The following is a 12,867-nucleotide window of genomic DNA, read 5'->3' on the forward strand; positions in this document are numbered from 1 at the left end:
GACTTTGTCTCATCGATTGCTCTGGCAGCGAAGCATTTTGAAGCATTGCAGATTTGTTGGCAGTGGGACCATGTCGGAATTCTTTGTCTTCAACAATACGCAAGTTACGTATCTTGGCACGATTGTATCCAAGCCTTAAAAGCAAAGCCAAAAAGTGGAATTTGCTCGCAGTTAGTAAAGATTAACTCCTGGTGGCATGCATAGAACGGTATGTTTTAAATAATGAAAAGTTAGATGAGTAACGAAAAGCTTAGTCAGCTTCGTAACGAGTGAAGAAAACTAGTCTTTTCTTCAATTAGTACAACGTTGCAGACGGATCAAAGAAAGTCTAAATTAAGCAGTTAAAGAAGAAGAAAAGGCTACAAGGGCACCCAAGCTTTCTCTTATGATGGGAGGTAACATGAGCACCACTTCTCACTTAGTTATGTCACTGAGTTTAGTGTGAATTAGTTTTGTGCTGCCAAGTTTATTGTTGGCGAGTGTACGATGTCGCAACACACTCGGGTTGACAAACCAGCCATATTTTGACCCTGTCATGTTAACGTTTTTTTTTTATTCAAATTTCTTTTTCTTGCCTCTTTGCCTTCCTTTCTATAACTATGTGTAAAAGCTTTGGCCAGTTGCTTTTGCTAGGCCTATATTCAACCCTAACGATAGCTTTAAAGGGACAGACAACCGATTTTCGTTGAATATTTTTACTCTATCCCAAAGGAAAGAGCATCACTCAAAACATGTCAAACCGAAACTGTTTTGCTGATAGCACCCTAGAACTCTTTCGAAATCTGAATTTTTAGACCTACCAGCCATACATTTCCTGCCAAAAGGAGTGCTGGCAAACATGACTGAGCCATGCAGCCACACAAAATTTTAACTTTGTGAGAGATGAAAAGAGGTATCTAAAACCTTATCCCTGGCTAAAACAACAATAACGTGCAGTATTTTATATTTACCTTTATGTGGTTTTTGAATCTTGCCTTGAATCCCACGGAGTTGTTTGGACACATGCGGTAGTGTCTTGTTTTGACGCTACATGGCGCCACCTTTCAGACTTCGGAAAGTTTAGTGCCAAATTAAAATTATTTCCGCCTGTTTATTTGGAAATTTCTTGTGGTTACCCCCTATATAAAACACTGGCTTTCATATGAGCTAGAGTACATACTACGCAAAAGTCGGTTGTCTGTTGTCCCTTTAACGTTGAGCCTCACAGTATACATAGCTGCATCAAACTCATTTTTCATCAAGCTGCGGGCACCGATTGACATTGCTAGGCCTATGACGTAATGTAACAGGTGTCATGTCAGTCCGTCCTCATGTAACCGTGTTCGTGCCTCCCTGTGTAGAGTTAGTAATTAATAGACGAGCGCATACCCACATATGCAGCCACATGGGGACGTTGAGCACGCAGACAACTGCATTTACAGCCAATGGGAATTTCGCACCGAGCTTCTGGTCACGTGAACCTTGGGAATGGGACTTGTTAGCCGCTCAACAAAGCTGCTAACCTCCAGGGGGCATGCATCACCCGCATGCGTTCATAAGGAGCTGTCTGTGCCGGGGACAAGAACACCTTCTGGCAAAGCCAACATTACCACAAATGCTATGTAGAAAATGGCTGCAACCTTTGTTATATCAAGACTATCCCCCCAAGAATCCCATGACTATTCACCACTGAGGGGGCTTTATCATTATGCCGAGTTTCATTTACTTGTCATGATTGGGTACTTCACAACAAAGATGTAAAATTTCTGGAATTATCATCTGCTGTCAATACGTCTTTCCTTCTACGGGAGGGAAACGCAGTCCTGTGTTTGTCTTCTAGAATAAAACTCTAGTCCTTCCAGGTTCCTTGTTTAATTTAAGCTAATTAACGAGGAGTATGATTAATTGCACATTGCAAACAAATGTGCTTTATTTTGTGCACTTCTTTGGACGGCACCTTGGTCAATCGTGTTTTGTTTCGCGCACTCTTTTAACTTTGCTGTCCAACCATGTTCACATCATGGACTGGGGACGAATTCGGAAGCTCAACGACAGCTTCATTGGCATGCTACCTCCCCATTGGCCCCCAGTTTCTTTCACTGACTGAGTCAAGTAATGCTGGAACGATGCTCATGCATTAAAATGATCACACAGTTTGCATAGTATCCCACTAATGTTGCAGTACCACATTTCATCACCTAACTATTTCATCAAGGTAGTGCAATCTCCTAAAGCACTTTATTATGGTCCTATCAATATTATGGTGTCTTTGCACAGTGCATCTCAAATTGAGCCTGATATAACTTTGTTTGGAGTAATTGAAGGATGTAGAATATTTATAAAAATGCGAACTGCACTGCTATCACAAGCTGCGATAAAACTTCTTCAGTCTCAAGGGAAGTCTGCAAGACTGTAAACCTTCTCCCAGTTTAAAGCCTGTCTGGTAATGTTTCAAAAGAATGTTTGCATTATGTGTTTCCCATTCACAATAGGTCTTTTTCTCTCTCTCTCGTTTTCTTTTCTTCCCCACCTCCAATCCCGAGAAAAATGTCCTAACTGGGCTTTGCATCTGCATCAGCATCTGCAGGCAGCTAGAAATTAATCTTCTGCACTCTTTAGCGCCACTTTCCTTTTGAACATCACAAAAGATGCATTCACGGAACTTCCGCAAACTACAGCATTGGGCATTTTTTGTGGAGCCCTGTACTCTCTAAGTTGAGCAGTTCATTTCTGTGCAGCCATAACGACCAAGCATTTTTTGCTCGGGTGACTTTAACTCGGGTGACTTGTGGTAATTCATACACCAGCTGTGATGATACTCGATGGGTTAAATATATAGAAGCTTCATTTAAATGGCATAAAGTACTGAATTGCTGGAATTGAGTGCTGCAGTTTTTAATGTTTTACGGTAACTGAACAGCAGCTAGCATCAGCCAGTTTGTCCTACCTCATTTCGGGTTATGATTTTTCATTGAAGCTAGGAAGCTTATTTTGTTATAAGTGGTACTCATTAAAAATGCAGATTTTCTCTTCCTGCATGCACTGCACTTGGAACCGTATAAAAATTTTAAATAAAGCGATTTTGTTGTGACAAGGGCTTATACTCAATTCAATATACATCCGCCTGTTGTTCAGGCCCCTCGGTGTAAAACCAATTGCACCCAAGTCTCTCTCTATGTACATCTGAGTTATTAAAACCAATAAAGTCTGCCTTGTAGGAAATAGACCTCTGGTTTGAATAGTGGTTGTCATGTGGCTTTGTGAAACAAATTTGCTAGTTCTGTGGGTCTTTTTACAACATTAAATGCTTGTAATTGCAAACGTTACAAGCGTAACAACATTGCGGACGTAACAGCCCACCCCTGTTCAAGCATGGTAAGAAGTAAATGCTAAACTTTACTTTGGTAAAATTCAATGCTGTAAACATCAAGCATCTTAAGAAATACATGCGTAAGCCATTAAGAAATGCATGCATGGCAAACTTTACTGATTTTTTTCAAACCTAAAGGTCATTGCACCTTCTATGTTAGGCGCTGCAGGTGCCTTTTATATTGATTTTGTAAACGGGCCATTTCGGCTAACCAATCGCGTGACTTAATTCATACGGTAATAGATGGTATTTCGGTATGAAGGATCACTGGTCACTTACCAAATTCGGATTGCTTCCTGAACTCTAACATTTTGTTTATTTCACAGAAAACAGTGCATGTTGATCGCAAATTTATTGCCGACAGTTCCCTATCGTCATTAGAACCTTTCGGTTAGTGCTGTAATGCTGTGTAATCGCAATTGGGTCCTGACGCTTGAGTGCGACGAATGCGAGATAGCAAAGGTCAAAGCTCATAGTTATTCCAGTTATTCTTTTCTCCAATGGTAAAAAATGCTCGGTTTCAGACAACGTTGGTTGCATACGTTTGTGGTTTGAGGACACTTGTGGTAATAAATAGCACTGCAAGTTTGCTACTTTGTGAAGGAAAGGCACCTTCAAATCATTGTCTCTACAATTTTTTTTTCTTGTATTTGTCATTTCCGCGCAATTATTTCAGAGTTCTTGCACTTTTACCACTTTTACCTGTTTAAAATCAGTTTCGGTTTCCGTTTCATGGCGGTAAAAATTTTAAACCGGAAGTAGGTGACGCATTGGCGCCACTGGCGCTTTCAACATCCGCTGATTCGCTGCACATGGCTGTTGTTAGGCAAGTGTTTGCGCCGTGCTGAAGATGCTTTCATTAAGCTTGAAACAACTTGCTTCTCATTTCAGAAGCAAAAAGTATTCACCTATCGAAGTATGTTCTGCTTGCCTCAAAGAGGCGGAGCAAACGAGCTTCCTAAATGCCTTTATCACGGTCCTCTCCGACAGCGCTCAGCAGCAAGCGAAGGAGAGCCAAGAACGTTTTGTGAAGGATGCGCCTTTGGGGCCCTTAGACGGCGTCCCAATCACTGTGAAAGACAACTTTTGCATTGCCGGCGTGCGAACTACATGCGGTTCGCGAATGCTCGCAGATTTCCACCCAACTTACACGGCGACAGTCGTGGACAGACTTCAGCGGCAAGGCGCGGTTATCCTCGGCAAGACGAATATGGACGAGTTCGGAATGGGCTCCGGAGCCACCGATTCTACCTTCGGACCGACCAGGAACCCGTGGCAATACGTGGACAGAGACGCGCGCGATGAGTGGTACATTTCAGGTGGCAGTTCGGGTGGTAGTGCGGTTTCTGTGGCCACAGGTTGTGCCTTCGGAGCCCTGGGCTCCGACACGGGGGGTTCCACACGTAATCCTGCTTCACGCTGCGGCGTTGTTGGGTTAAAACCTACCTACGGGGCGCTTTCTCGGCATGGACTTATTCCTCTAACGAACTCGATGGATGTCCCCGGCATATTAGCGAAGACAGTGGACGACGCTGCGGTTTTGTTCGGCGTTATGGTGGGTGTCGACGAAAACGACTCCACGTGCGTGCCGTATCCAGAGGACGCTCGGAATCTTGACCTTAGCGACGAGCCGTCGCTCGCCGGCGTGCGAGTGGGCATCCCCAAGGAGTACCACTGCGCCGGCATGTCTCCCGAAGTAGTGGACACTTGGCGCGAAGTGGCCGACAGATTGGTCTCGATGGGAGCCATCGTGTCGCAGGTGTCTTTGCCGCACTCTCGGTACTCAACCGAGTGCTATTCCGTGCTGAATTGTTGCGAAGTTGCCTCGAACTTCGCCCGTTACGACGGACTCGAGTACGGGCACCGTGCGGACGACGACACCTCGACGGAGGCTTTGTACGCCGCTTCGAGGCACGAGGGTTTCAACGAAGTCGTTCGCGGCCGGATACTCGCCGGCAACTTTTTCCTTCTGCGGAGAAACTACGACAAGTACTTTACGAAGGCCCTTCAAGTGCGGCGTTTGATTAGCGACGACTTCAGGAGAGTATTTGAGTCGGGCATCCAGCTGCTTCTAACACCCGTCACTCTCACCGAAGCCTCCAAATACTCGGAGTGGGCTTTGAAAGACAATCGAGAGCGTGTGTCACTCGAAGACTTCTGCACGCAGCCCGTCAACATGGCAGGTCTCCCTGCGATCAGCCTGCCTTGCCGGCTTTCGTCTAACGGCCTGCCGCTCAGTCTGCAGTTCGTCGCCCCCAAGTTTGCCGAACGGCAAATGTTGAGTGTTGCGAAAAGGCTGGAGTTGGAGCTGCAGTTCCCCAGGCTAGACTTGGATCTTCATGCGCATGGGCAGAGTAGGAAGAGTGCGACCCCTTAGTTTGCCACGTATCCGTGTGTGGTGCTGGCCCTAAAACAAAAAGCCGAGCTCATATGCTCAGCACTTTTGTTTTAGGGCCAGCACCACACATTCGCGTAATACCAATGTACTCAACAGCATTGGGTACAACTGTTGAATGGGGCAGTAGTGATGGTGAGGGCACAAAACCTAGGTCGATGCTAATTTTTATAAAGGAAATGCATACGAGGGCATTTTCACATTCTGTGTGACTGTGCTGGTCTGGAAAATATACTAATCTCCTTCACTTGCTCCGCCTTCTCTACTACCTTCGAGACTACTTTTGTAAATGTGTTTTAACGCAACTGAACATTGGCAAAAGCTGATCGTTTTGAAACATCAAAAGAAATTTCAGCAAGACTCAGAGATGCATGCATGCTTGTAGAAAACGACAAAATGTGTTTTGAGGGCCCTTTCCACAAGCCTCTTGCGTGCCTTGGCTAAAGCTTTCCCTTTAGTTAAACTTGCCTAAAACAGCATCACACGTGTGAGTCTGGCAGCCCACTCAACACATACCTGGTGACATGTCGATAGTAACACAGGCAAGCTTGACCTCACTGGCTGCAGAGAGAAAACTGATACTTTATCTCAGACTTCTGTTAGCCAGAGCTGCTCAGTTGCTATTCTTCCTTTTGAAGGGTTATGTACTGAGAGATGTATTTAATGTGGGAGAAGAGCTTGCCGGGAAAGCGGACCGCTGCGGTGGCTAAGGCGTTGTGCTGCTAAGCCCAAGGACGCAGGTTCGATTCCCGGCCGCGGCGGTCGCTTTTCTGATGGAGGCGAAAAGCAAAAATGCCCGTGTGTACAAGATTTCGGCGCACGTTAAAGATCCCCAGGTGGTCAAAATTAATCTGGAGCCCTCCACTACAGCGCGCCTCATCGCCTGCGTTGCGTCGGCGCGTTAATACAATCAATCAATCAAGCAAGTTCGATTCTTGGCTGCAGCAGGCGTTTCTCTAATGAAGGCAAAAAGCGAAAACACCAGTGTGTTCGAGATTTCAGTGCACGTTAAAGGTCCCCAGGTGGTCAAAATTAATCCGGAGTCCTCTATGGCACACCTCATGGACTGTGTAGCGTCGGAATGCTAAACGTTGTAATCAATCAAATCCATTGCCGGGAAAGTGTGCAGTATATCAACAACTTCTACACTGAGAGTATTGTCCAGAAACTTTTTTTTTTATTCACCAACAAGTTGTACAAAATACATAACACGAACTGTTGGGCCAATAGCCGAAGCTCGTTTAGGCCCGTTACATAAATACACAATACAGCAGCAAACATTAAACAGGTGAGTGAAAAGATACTGATTACAAAACACTGCACGAAAACCAAATAATAACAAAAAATTGAACATAACAAAAGGAACTGGGGTTCATGCGATGTTGGATAGGTAGTACCTTTTTAGTGCAAATACGAAGTTATTAGCTGTTTTTATTTCTATAGGTAAAGTGTTCCAAACTTTTGCTCCGTAATATTGTAGTAGCTGTTGACCATAGGTATTTCGGGTTACAGGCAAGTTAAAATTCGCGTTACTTGCATTCCTAGTGTTCCTTGAAGGTAACACAAACAAATTTATTGAAAAAGGATGGCAATGGAGAATAATTTTGTTGACAACTATACAGACCTTCATCTCACGGACAAGCAAGAATGGAAGTATTTGAAGCTCAGAGAATAAATGACGGTTGAGAACACAAGGGTTAGAAAATGTCATAATACGTAATGCTCGTTTTTGAAGGCGCACGATGGGATCTAAATACGTTTGATATGTGAATGCCCTAGATTCGCAACAATACATCAAGTGACAATGAAAGAGTGAGTGGTAAATAACCTTCAGAATTGAGATATTGAAGTACGTTCTACTTCTTAAAAGGGCGAAACAGGACGATGCAAGTTTAGAGGAGACCATTTCTATATGCCCTTTTCAGTTCATGTGGCAGTCCAGAGTCGCGCCTAGATATTTGATGGAGTCAACTTGCTCCAGCAAACAAAACTGTTACCACGGAAAGAAAAAGAACACTGCAGGCTTTCCCATTGATGGCAGGGCTTACTACTTTAAATGGGGGTGAATATAGTGCCTTTTTTGTAGAGTACTGACATAAATTGGCAGAAGAAAAAATAAAAAGATGAACACTGTAAGCTTTTCAACCACAGGAAGTGTCACTCGTCTATATTGTCTTCATCCAAAATATTCTAGAATCTGAATGTCTCTGCTTCCAATTACATAACCCTCTGTCCAGCTGAGATATTCGCATTCTCATCACTTCACACTTTTTCTCTCATTCTTCCACAGAACTGCATCCCTGGTGGTGAGCATGCAGTCGGACATCTGCAAATTGTGCCCTCTTTAACCGATCTGTCGGTGTCTTCAGTCAGACGGCTGTTGCCGCCCTTAGTAAGACTTTTATGTTTGCTTATTCGAGGGTGAAAGATAAAGCGAGAAGTGGAGTATGCGGAACATTTTGGTTTGCGGCCTGCCGGCTGGGATTGTATGAAGAAAAACATTCTCGGTTATCACACTGTCAAATGCATGGTGCTTTCAACCATCCTCAAGCTGTTTTGTAGCCTACACACACGTGTTATTTTAAGTTATTCGCACTTTTCTTTCGTGGATTTACAGGTGTGACCATTATATGAGTGCGGCCTTTACTTAGATATTTTTATATGATGTGCACATTTCAAAAACAGGCCATCTGCATTGATAAACACATCATCTAGGTTGGTCCGGAGGGCCACTTTCACTTATAAACATGACACACATAAACAGAGACTATATAAAGGTGCAAGAAAATGTGTGTATTAAATGCAGGCAATGCAAGTAAGTGAATAAAGTAAACTTTTCTGCATAAAAATGCAAGCTTCTAATATACAAGTTGCGAGAAATTCAAACCTAAACAAAAGAAGGTGAAATTGCAATAGTTTTTCATGTGCATGAACTCGCTCTGATGGTGATGGTGGTGTGGCTTGCCCTTTGTAGCGGGTTGCCACTGTGCTAAAACATGCGGCATAGCTAAAAAAACAAACAAAACTTTTCAACACAAACGTATCAACAAGCAAACACTACTGAGTCATTTACAACAACCAGGGGGGCCAGATGCAGCCGAGCCAGCAAGCAAATAATTGTTTTTAAAGAAGCCCAAAAAACGCGGCACTTGTATGAAGAAGCTTAAAACAAGTAGGAGTTTGATAAGTGCTCGAAATCTTGACACAAGTTTTTTTTTATTTTAATATGACAAAAACTCAGTGAAATAGAATTAGTAAACGTAGCATGCAATTTTTTGTATCGCGAAAATATTCGGAACTATGAACGAAAGCATGTACACAATTTTAATTGTAGTCTCGTATAGGCAGTCTCCATGCAGTTCAATGAACATTTGACAGTAGTGTTTATCACGCCAGTGCATGATTGACGTACTTATCGATTCCCAACGTATGTTTTGTTTAACACACCATGCTTAACCAGTCATCGTTGTTGCACGTGTTCGACTCGTCTGGAAACTCCTCAGCCTCCACTTCGTCAATTCAAATATGCTTTTCAAGTAGAAAAGCTGCAACACCCTTGTGGTTGGTTGAAAGTGCCGGGAGCAGACACCTCAAAACATCAAATCACGTATCTGTGGACTGCCACTCACCATGGAGCTTTTTATTGTTTTTATAGCACGACTTATGGCGTTCCTATGCGAGAACAGGTGCTCACGTCGGTGTTGCTGATGATGCGTGCGGCCAACAAAGATGCGCAAACTCTGTGATTTCCGTGAAAAAGCTTTCGCAAAATACATTCATAAAATCTAACCCTTCTACTCAGAATTTGTTTTGAGTTTTTGACAAGGAACACATAAGTGAACGTGGCAAGCACTAAAATGATATTTTCATGGAAAGCGCGAATAAGCTCCCCCAAAGAAGCGACAAACGGCTGACAAAGTTTGCAAGCAACTCGGAGAAAAAAGAAGGCGAATACGGCTATAATAAGTGGAATTGGACATCCTACTTTGTCGCATTAAGCCCCTCAAATTTGGGGGGGGGGGGGGGTCGATTCGATTGTATCCCCCATCTGGCATTAGCTCGTTCGCCAATAAGTGACACTTTTCGAGCCAGTGAACTTACAGTGCCCATGGCTCTTTCCCACAACTCAATGGAACCACAGGGCCAGGTCGATTGCGGACGCATGGACATATAGGTTAAGTTACGTAATCATTTGCATCGGCGGCTGAAAATGATTACGTAGCTACTTCGACATGTTTTATGTCTGAATTTGCCTCCATACTGCTTCCCTGAAATTCAGTGTTAGAATTCAATCCTTGCCTTCTCCCCGCGGATGCATCTTTTCTTTCCTTTTATTTTTTGTTTGCAAAGAGTGGCAACTGCCACGGCTTCGCCGTTAGTTGTTTTGTTCTCTCCCCCTATGTTCTATTTTTTGCAGCGAAGCTGTCTATGGCTAAGTTTGCGTATTTTTTTCGTGTCCATAAGGGGCAAGAATGTCATGCGGCAAAGCCAACATTGGGCCTCCTCGATTTACCAGTCCTGGACGGTCCGCGGGCAGTCACAGGACTGCCCTCGGACCAAAAGCCTCATAAAAATACATGGGAAAAACGAGCGCCGGATAGCTTCTCGGGCAGTCCGCGGGCGATCCGGGACTGATAATCGAGGAGGCCCATTGTCATGAATACTCACCACAAAACGGCTGTAAGTTTCATGTAATCAAAACTTCAACAAAAGATAATAATATGGCAATTGCCCGCTAACGCGACTGTATCATTGCGTAGAGTTTTGCTCACTTGTTATATCACTAAGTTCACAGTGAAGTTGCAAACTTTACGAGATTTCCGTAGAGTAGTCAATACAGGGACATCTACGGAAAAAGTATGGTTACAGGAAACGGCTGGAACTTCTGTTTCATCCACAAACTTCCCCAAAAACAATTATATAAAAATTGGCTGCCACGATTACTATCATTACGCTGAGTCATTACATTGCATGAGTACATGGCCTTCTACGGGAGGGGAAAAAGTTAATGGTCACACAGTCCCATGTTTGTCTGCTAGGATAAAACTCTAGTCCTTCCAAGTTTCATTGGGTAACCCAAAGCAATAGCCACAACCATTGCCAAATGAGAAACAAGTCAGTTCCCTTCCACTCTGTGAAGAAGGATGACCAACGATGCTGGGCGCGGTGCAAGGAGTGCACAAATTCAGACACGTTTGTAATCTACGATTGAGCATACTTTATTAGCTGAATGAAATTTGGGCTACAGTTTTCTGTCTGCTTGTCTCCCGTGTCGTAGGCGTCTTGCTGTAGGTGCAACACACAAACCCAAACCGCTCGACCACGGAGGGAAGCGTTCAGGTCGCATTGGGCTGTAAGAGAAAGAGAGAGAGAGAAAGTGTTTTTTGAACGGGTAATATTTACGTGGCGAAGTTTCACCTCTGAACAAAGGGCGCAGGTCTCGCCAGGGGGTACGGAAGAGCAATGAAAGGACGGGCAGTGAAAGGGTAATGAAATAACAGGTGATGAACAGGCTGTGTACAAACTATAGTAGCCGACCGTTTTTTTCGAACTCCGAAAATTCGGACTTGCTGGATATTCCGGACTTTCCCAAGGAACCGCCAGTTGTCCTATGGGAGTAATGACTCATGCATTTTTCTGACTGCTCTTTTATTCGGACTTTTTTCGTTCTCCAGGTCCGAAAAATCGGTCGGCTACTATACCTACACACACACACACGTGCGCACAAAAAAAAAGAAACATTTGGGTGGGTGGTGGGGGTTTTTAGCCTTTGACAGTTTAGCGGCGGGTGTTGAGGCCAGACGTCTTGGATGTGTGGGATGAAGAGCCTGAAGGCCTCTCGGTGCAGCATGAGGGGCCCCCGAGGATGCAGGATGTCCTCTGCAGTGCTCAATGGCAGCCCTAGACGACGGTACCCAGACACAAGTTTGTGCCGGGCCCCATTATACGTAGGGCAAGTGCAGAGGATGTGCTCCAAGGTCTCAGCTAGGGTTGCCACCTGCCCGGTTTTGGACCGGCCCAACCGATTTTTTAAACAGTGGGCCGGTTGCCGGTCCATACTTAAAACCGGCCGTCATTGGCCGGTTTTTTGGCTCTCGTGCCGTCATTATGTTCGTTTTCTCGTTTTATAAGCGTCAATTCTAAGACGATAAATATGTGTCTACAAGGTGCGCAAAGACAGGCGAGCAGAGAAAATACGTGGGCGAGCGCGCTGCCTGAGATGGAGGGGGATAAGGGAGGAACAAAACAACGAAATGCTGCCGCCACGGTCAGCAATTGCGATCACTTTGCAGTGAAGCACATACCGCGCACTAACCAAGCTCTCAATTCGTTTCAGAACAAACGTTATGTTGATTTCTAAGAAAACGCGATAATAAATGGCACTGCATGTCAAAACCATTGCGTACGTGGTTTTCTACCCTGTATGTGGAGGCGTGCTGTTTTGATCAAGCAGCCGGTGCGAAGTCGGCGGGGACTAGAGACCACTCCGTTTTCCTATCCCACGGGTGGGAATGAGCCGCGGGACCTCACTGGAGGCCGCTCGTCTGCAGGAGTGACGCGTGTGGCCACCTCCCGCCCGATTGCGTCCCTGTACATCAGAGCGCACCAGGGACGTGCAGACTGGGACCACGTGAGAGTCGTGGGCTGCTTTGGCCAGTGCATCTGCAGCCTCGTTCCCTGGTATGGCAACGTGGGCAGCAAGGCAGTCGGAGGCTGCAGCCTTCTTCGAGCGGGTGGCGCAGCTTGGCAACGAGGGACAGCTGGAGGTGGCCAATATCGCTCCCGTGGCACAGATGCCTCCTTCAGGCAGAGGAGCGCCGGCCGGGAGTCGTAGAAGATGGTGACCGGTGGTGGTGTATCCGCTAGCAGCATGTCCGCGGCCAAGCGTAGGCCTGCCAGCTCAGTTGCTGTGGGGCTGGTGGGAAACGGCAGTCGGCATTGCCGGTGGGCGTTCGCGTTGAAATCCCCTAATCCACTATGTAAATAAAAGTTATTTCTCTCTCTCTCCCCCCAGCAGAGAACGTGAAGCGTGCCTGCGCATGCCCGCCCCTCGAGCGCACGTGTAAATATGGCGCTGGTGTTTCGAGAGCGACCGCAGCGCCGCCGCACCGCGGCGCCGTCA

At 45.4% G+C, this 12,867-nt stretch overlaps 1 protein-coding gene across 1 annotated transcript; it reads left to right on the plus strand.

Annotated features, from left to right (window-relative positions):
- Positions 1 to 4,136: 4,136 nt before the first annotated feature.
- LOC144169800 (glutamyl-tRNA(Gln) amidotransferase subunit A, mitochondrial-like) lies at positions 4,137 to 6,203 on the plus strand. Its single transcript, XM_077699160.1, has 2 exons — positions 4,137 to 5,734; positions 5,808 to 6,203. Exon 1 carries the CDS (start codon positions 4,200 to 4,202, stop codon positions 5,724 to 5,726), a length of 1,527 nt encoding a protein of 508 aa, XP_077555286.1. The 5' UTR covers positions 4,137 to 4,199; the 3' UTR covers positions 5,727 to 5,734; positions 5,808 to 6,203.
- The last annotated feature ends 6,664 nt before the right edge of the window (positions 6,204 to 12,867 follow it).

This window comes from Haemaphysalis longicornis, unplaced genomic scaffold, assembly GCF_048455015.1.
Source record: "Haemaphysalis longicornis isolate Haplotype H1 unplaced genomic scaffold, Haemaphysalis longicornis Haplotype H1 scaffold_2, whole genome shotgun sequence".
NCBI classification, from domain to species: domain Eukaryota; kingdom Metazoa; phylum Arthropoda; class Arachnida; order Ixodida; family Ixodidae; genus Haemaphysalis; species Haemaphysalis longicornis.

Coding starts and splice junctions, on each gene's coding strand:
- LOC144169800 (XM_077699160.1), top strand. CDS start 4,200: ATGCTTTCATTAAGCTTGAAACAACTTGCTTCTCATTTCAGAAGCAAA.